Genomic DNA, 7,884 nt, shown 5'->3' on the forward strand with positions numbered 1-7,884 from the left:
GCTTCTTTAGGTTCATTATTGCATGCTGATTTCTCAGTATGTCCACTTTAATGACCTCAGTGGCTACAAAATGAATACAAAATTAGCTTGAAGAACTGATTGTCCTGTTCGTATCTAGATGCTTTTTCATCCATAAATGCAAAATTGCATATTGCAGATTCAAGCAGTTGACTCAGCTAATGGAACGCTGACACAACTGACAGATTCTCTCACTTCCGGCCAACAGACACAAGCAAAGCTAGCAGAAAATCCAATGAGAGAGAGAGTGATGCTGTCAAATCATATAATTTTACATGGACAGAGATATTTAAGATATAATCACAGTGATAAGAGTAAATGAACGAATCAGAATGAATCAGCATTTTTAACAAATTGGTTTAATTATTCAATGAGACTCACTTGTTTAATTCCAGTAGGAATCAGTTTTAAAAAATACTGATGGAATGATTCAATGACTCACTCATAAAGATATCAAACTCAGAACTGCAAATTAGCCTATTCTGCTTTTAGTATTTGTACAATTTCTTTTCTAGGCAGAAAACAGTAAAGTATGTTGAGTTTAAACTGATCGGTCGAATGATTCAATGACTACTTCTTTAGTTCCTGAATGAATCAGTTTAAAAAAATATATTTATGGAATGATTCAATGACTCACTCATAAAGATACGACAAACCAGGAATTGTAAATTAGCCTATACAAATTAGCAGTGTTTCCTCTAGGATTTTTTCCAGCTGTGGCGGCAGGCCTTTTTTTACACAGATCTACCAACTACCTGTGGCATTATTTCAATGACAAATGTCGTGAGCGCAGTATTAGATGTCGAGATCGCATTTATGTAATAGCATACAGCATGCAGATCTCTTTGCTTGCGCGCCGATTTCCTCGGCTCGTGCACATAACTTCTGGCACGCCCCCTCAAATATAAACCGCTTCAAGAGCGTGCAGATCTCGTGGCTCTCAAATAAACGCTGCTGAAGGGTGATTTAGTGTGTTTATGCCTCCAGCATTTATTAGATTTGCTAGGAATATTTATGAATGTCTCTAATAGACCTACAGAGCGATATTAATGCGTCCTGAAGTAAAGTGAAACGGCTATACGTCATGTTTGCTGGCCTCACGCATCATGCACCTGTCAGTCAGTCAGTCAGCATGTGACCTTAAAGGGTTAAACAAATGACGCACAGTACTACTGCGGTTACAGAAAAGTTTGCTCTGTTATAATTCACTTACCTTTTAATACGTTTTGGTGCAATTATAACCCGCTATTAACAAAATTAAATGTTTTGAATGAGCTGTAATGAAGCCGTGGCGTGGCGCCCTGCCATGGAAGAATGAATGTAGCGGAAACCATGTATTAGTATGTGTACCCTTTTTTCTAGGGGAGAAATAGTTAGGTATGTTGAGTTTAAACTAATTGATTGAATGATTCAATGACAACTTGTTTAGTTCATTTATGAATCAGTTTTTTAAAAAACTATTTATAGAATGATTCAATGACTCACTCATAAAGATCAGACAAACTAGGAATTGCAAATTAGCTCATACTGCTTTTAGTACATGTACCATATTTCTCTACGGCAGAGACAGTAAAGTGAAATATGTAGAGTTTAAACTAATTGCTTGAATGATTCAATAACAACTTGTTTAGTTTCAGTAGGAATCAGTTTAAAAATACTGATGGAATGATTCAATGACTCACTCATAAAGATACTTAGAACTTAGAACTTAGAACTGCAAATTAACCTATATTGCTTTTAGTACTTGTGCCATCTTTTCTAGGGCAGAAACAGTAAAGTATGTTGAGTTTAAACCAATTGGTTGAATGATTCAATGACAACTTGTTTAGTTCCTGAATGAATCAGTTTAAAAAATATATTGATGAAATGATTCAATGACTCACTCATAAAGATACGACAAACCAGGAATTGCAAATTAGCCTATACTCATTCATTCATTCATTTTATTTTTGGCTTAGTCCCTTTATTAATCAGGGGTTGCCACAGCGGAATGAACCGCCAACTTATCCAGCATATGTTTTTACCAAAGTCTCTTTAAGGCAACTCATTTCAGTCGGTGGCCATCTTTGAACCGCCTCTCGGGCAGTATGCTCCGGCATTCTGTTTAAATGGAGAAACAACAAATTCTCCAAAATTGCTTGTCAAGCTTACGATTGAATTTCATATTAGAAATCACTAATAAAATGAATAAACAACTGTCCTTTTAGTTTAATTTCTAAACGTCCAAATCACACAAAACCTGCAGAAACTCACGTCTGGGCCGAGCTCCTCCCTCGGAGTATTGTTAGTCTATAGCGATCGATGATTGGCTCCTGTACTAGTAGGCAGGGCTTTATTGACCATATTGACAGTTACACTTTTCCCCATTCAAAAAGATATGAGTGACAAGTCTTGTGTATTCTATAATCTTTGCTTCCAGCTGCAACCCATCACTGGGAAACACCCATGCACACTCATTCACACACATACACCATGGACAATTTAGCTCACCCAATTCACCTATAGCTAATGTCTTTGGACTTGTGGGGGAAACCGGAGCACCCAGAGGAAACCCACACGAACACGGTAAGAACATGCAAACTCCACACAGAAATGCCAACTGACCCAGCCGAGGCTCGTACCAGTGACCTTCTTGCACCGTGCCGCCCCTAGCCTATCCTGCTTTTAGTATTTGTACCATACCTATCTAGGGCAGAAACAGTAAAAGGAAGTATGCTGCATGTGGTTTTGAATTTATGCTTTGATTTGTTCATAAATTATTCAGTGATTTTGAAAGATTTGTTTAAATCAGGGGTGTCAAACTTTTTAGGGGTGCCCAAAAACCAAATATCAACGAGAGCCGTGAGCCGAAATATGACAAACTATTTTACACTAAAGTAGCCATGGGTGATTTCCTAATTTACTTTAATATTATTTTACTTATATATTTCAAAATAAAAAGAAAACATTACTTTAAATGGTATTAACTAATGCAGCATAACTTTTTAAATTATTGCAATAAAAACAACAATCACATTTATAACACAGTGAAGTTCAATGCTGAATACACAAGTCGAGCAGAATCTGCCTGACTTGATCTGCTCACCAAAGTCTGCGCATTGTCAGCTGACAGTATGTACATTTAAACTAAATCTGATTCATTTACACCATTTAATTGAAATGTTTAATTTCAGTTAGCTTTTAACAATAAAACAAACAGAAAGGGTTATATTAAATTGTAATTGACAATCTCGAAACCATCCCAATCATTCTCCCTCTCTTCTCAGATGGCCAGCCAAATCAAAGGATAGCATTGGCCAAATTTAGCCCGCGGGCCCTAGTTTGAGTATCTCTGGTTTAAATGAATGATTCGAAGATTCACTCATAAAAACAGCCACTTTTGTTTTGTTCCTGCATATATCAGTGTTTGTAAATGATTTGGTTGAACTAATGATATAATGACTCATTACATATAGAGAGCCAATCATTTAGTTCCTGAAATAAACAGTGGTTTTAAACGAATTGGTTGCATGATTTATGTAATGACATAATTATGAAGTTTCTAGTTTCTGGATGAATCAGCGTTTCAAAATAACGTTGCAATTATTCAATGACTCAACCATAAAGATAGCCACTTGATTTGTCACTGAAATAATTATACATGTAACAGAAGTCTCACCTGAAATCCCCCTCTTCGTTGATAGTCTTGTTGAGTTTTTTGTCAGTTGTGTCTCCAGCATTGGGTGCATGTGCGTCTTGGCTTGGGATCAGCTGAGGAACAGGGTTAGGTGGAGGGCTAGGGTTTGAGTTGGAGACTGGTCTGGGCATTAGGTTATTCAGTGTGTTTGCACGGATGGGCTGTGATGGAGGGCTTGGAAGTGTTGGTGGAATGGATGGTGGATTGAATCCGAGTTGAGAAGTGGGGCTCATTGGTTTTTGAAAGCTGCAATAAGGCATTGGTGATTCGGTTGGGGAGATTGACAGCAAATTGGCCGTTCCTGTAGCTTTAACCTGCAGTGAAGGCTCAGTTGGTCTTGAGACTTTGATTGATGCTTTAGTTCCCAGTGCTGTAGGCCTGGGTCGACTGATGCTGATGTAGTTTGTGGACTGTGATGTTGACTCTGGTCTGGCTCTCTCCTTATTGCCTGGGTTTGTTTGAGGCATCGGGGTCTGTCCCAACATTGGTGGGTTTCCAGTTGTAACCATCTGGCAGTTTGATGACACAGGCAGTTTGCAGGGTTTTGCAAGCAGGGCTTGGACTGGAGGTTTATGGAGTCCTAAGACTCCAGCAGGTCCTTCCGGCATTGAGCAGCTCTGAATGGGCTGCATTGGATCTCTTTATCTGCAGGGATGACATGAAGAGGCATGAAGGTGTTAAAGGAATTATTTAGGTTTAGTGCTGGTAATCAACATTTTAAAAAGTCAATAACAAATGGTGTTGAATATAAAAGGGTATACTGTTAACAAATATCCCAACACCATCCACTAAAAGCAGCATTTTAAAATAAACATGAAAGTAACACATTGTTTCAAGGCTTTGACAAACAACCTAGAGAGGCCTTTTTACATTTGTGACAACCTGTTTATACACTGGCTATAGGGAGGCAAGTAATACATTAAAATTCTTACATTAACTTATACTGAATTCTGAAATTAATTGTAAATGGCAACAAAAGCAAGAAGGACGAAATGGAAAAAGTGACTAAACCAGAAAATAAATGCTGTGAATGCAGAGTAAGATGAGAGACCTGGCTTTTGTGCGTCCTTCACACTCCTCTGCCTTCTCCCACGGTCAAAGACTGTTTCTGTCTGCAGTGGACAGATGAATGTGTGAAGTGCTTTGGACCATACCCAGAGCTGAACGTCCCCCACTACACCTCTCCTCTCTTGCTCTCGGCTTTTCATGGGACGTCACTGCTGACATCAGTAAACTACAATCAGCTAAGATCAATCCTTTTCTTTAAATGACAACTATATACCCTCTGCTCTGTCCTGATCTACTTTCCTGTTGCCTGGCAACACTTTTCAGTCCCAGCACCCCCCTTTCCAAACATTTCAACTCTTTGCTTTTAATATTCAGGAATATTTCCATTATAAACATAATTCTGATCGATAGGGCAATCTTTGAAGAAAGTGCAAGCAATAATGGCCATCACTGAGTGTTAGTAATGATGCTTCGTCTCCATCTCCAGCAGACTAATAGCTTAGAGCTCTTATATACTGGTGTCTTGAGACAGATATTTGGTAAAAAGACAGAATGCTGTCTCAAACAACCATTTATACACAGATTCCTAACTGGGGTTAGCCATGCAGAAATGCTACAATTCATTTAGAAAATGAACTGGTAGGTTTATGGCTGGTGCATTTTATGCAAATCAGAATTCTGATGAATGAAAATCAACACAATGATATGCAACACTTATGTCACATCTGAATATAAATGATATAAACGACTACTTTTTTAGGATATACCTGCCAATAACCCAGAAGTAACTCAATACATTTAGGCATGGTGATATGGTCAAGATGATTAGCTGATGTTCAACTGTTAAAAAAACTGTGATCTTAACTGCCTGGCTGAGATACAATATAATGTGGGTATCAGACTAAAGAAGAAGCACTGCATTAAATTATATTTTTCCAGACCATGCCTTTAAAATATGGGAATTAATTTTATCCCAGTATTTTCAATGGAATTCTGGGCTAGCCTGCAGATAATGACGGCGTCTGCGGCTAATGGTGGCGCCTACATTTAAATGGTATTTCTTCTCTTATTATGCTTTAACAACCAAATGGATGCTGAAGTCTATTTAACTGATTATATTTGAATTACTTTACAACATTGATACTGTAAACGAAACCTTATGGAATTGAAAAGTCACATAAAGCTTTCACCGGAAGTTCATCATTGGCTGAAAAACCCTAGATGTGCATGTAGCCCATTGCTTAGGTCTGCAGAGAAGCATCTCTGATCCACACAATATTTCAAACATAAAGCAGACGAGCTAAAGCAGCAGCAGCAGCAGATAAAGAAGAAGAAGAAGAAGAAGAAGAAAAGCACATCAGTGATTCTCCTGTCAGCCGAGAACAACAATCTGATACAGTTTACAGGTTTTAATCAAAAAGATTGAGAAATGATTACTTGGCCTAGTGAGTCTTAATTTCGTATTCCACATTCGATGGTTGGGTCAGATTTTGGTGTGAAATTAATACTTGTCTCTAAGGATCAAGACTTTTTTTCTCTCAGTGTAAATGGCTGTCATTACTTTTAATTGCAAAAATTACCAGAAAGTATGTTGATATATTTTTAAGTCCATATTGTCAATCCCCAGTCCATATCATAATGTATCAGTGGTTCAGACTGCTGGTGTAATGGTGTGGGGATATTTTCAGCAATAACATGCTCTGTTATTGACACTCTCTAAAAAAAAGATCATAAAAAAAAGATCTGTATACAAAAACTGACACGGCCATCTTTTACTAGATAGATTAACAAGGTCACATTGTTTTTAGATCTCTAAATATATTTTTACTTGTTTATAATTTTAAATGATTGTGTTTATTTTCTGAATCGCAGTTATAATACATACAATCATGCAAAATGTTTTTACAAAAAATAAGACATCCATAATGTTAAGCATTCTACAACATTTCATATAAAAATTGTCTATTTTCACAGTGCATTATAAACATCTGTTTGATGTTAGTGCCTATTTATTTCAAAATTATCATGTACTTCATAATCATTATATTTAGTGAATGCTTTGTCATCAGTATTCAAAATAAAGGACAATTTCTTGAACCAGATGATGTTCTCGAGCCTATGTTGGATACTTAAATGCACATATTTTGTGATAAAATGTAGAATAAAGGAGATTACACCACAACTGTCAAAACACCCTAAAATAACAAAAAGTGAACATAATTATTATTATAGATTAATGAATCATAAACTCTTATTTTAATTTATTTTAATTCGGTTTTGTCACAAGCCTCTGGAGTCTGCGTGCATCGCAGAAAGGATGATGTTTATAGCTATACCTCACTGGACATCAAGTAAATCTCGAGCATATAATAATCGCCATTTGCACCAGGCACGCGCCTAATGAACCGTTATCATGAACAAGGTCATATGTCGGCGCGTGTCAATTAGACACGAGCCCGCGCCGCGGATGAGATAATTAACCGCCTGGCAAGCTGACGGGGTGGACATGGAATGAACGCAAGTCTGTTTGAGAATCAGACTGGTTAGGTCTTTTGAAGTTGCTTGTCCGGCGACACTTGTTTATAGGCTGCAGTGTCTCGAGGTGAAGGGTGTCACGCGCATCTCTCCCGGTTTAAACAGATGAGCGTTACGGTAAGAGTCTCATATTTAAACGTATCATCGCTAACATTATATGTTTTGTTTAAAAACCACAATACAAGTTGTCTTTTTGGCATCGAAATAAATCTTACCTGTCCTGCTTCTCTGCACCGGCGCGAGTGTCTGTCCTGTAGAGACGCTCACACACATCACATGCGCGCGCGCACACACACACGGTGGTGTGATAATGAGTGATGGAGATAACTAAGATACGTCAGTCTCAAGAGGACACAAAGACAGGTAGCAAAAACCGTTAATGAAACATATTCAGCAGACACTTTACTACAGTGATCTCACTAAACATGACGTAAGGCGGCGTAAATTCAGCCGCATGACCGTGCTCGGAATAGAAATGTCCAACTTGGGGTCAGGACAGGATAAAGCCAACACAACTCACCACAACAACCCACTGTCCAATTAATGATGTGATTTTAAAGGTCTGGGAATTATTAGGTCTTTAAACGTATGCTAGATTAAAAAAAAGCAGCTATAGTCAGGGATTGGCAGTATTTATGATATATGTA

General features: G+C 37.8%; 1 protein-coding gene across 1 annotated transcript in view; it reads right to left on the bottom strand.

The window, feature by feature from the left end:
* LOC130235803 (inositol polyphosphate 5-phosphatase K-like) overlaps positions 1-7,535 on the bottom strand; it is a 28,349-nt gene extending 20,814 nt beyond the window's left edge. The window contains 2 exon segments of the mRNA XM_056466302.1: positions 3,677-4,339; positions 7,453-7,535. Of these exon segments, the coding sequence (XP_056322277.1) occupies positions 3,677-4,326 (650 nt within the window). The 5' untranslated portion in view covers positions 4,327-4,339; positions 7,453-7,535.
* Positions 7,536-7,884: the final 349 nt, after the last annotated feature.

The sequence above is a fragment of the Danio aesculapii genome, chromosome 10 (genome assembly GCF_903798145.1).
Source record: "Danio aesculapii chromosome 10, fDanAes4.1, whole genome shotgun sequence".
NCBI lineage: Eukaryota > Metazoa > Chordata > Actinopteri > Cypriniformes > Danionidae > Danio > Danio aesculapii.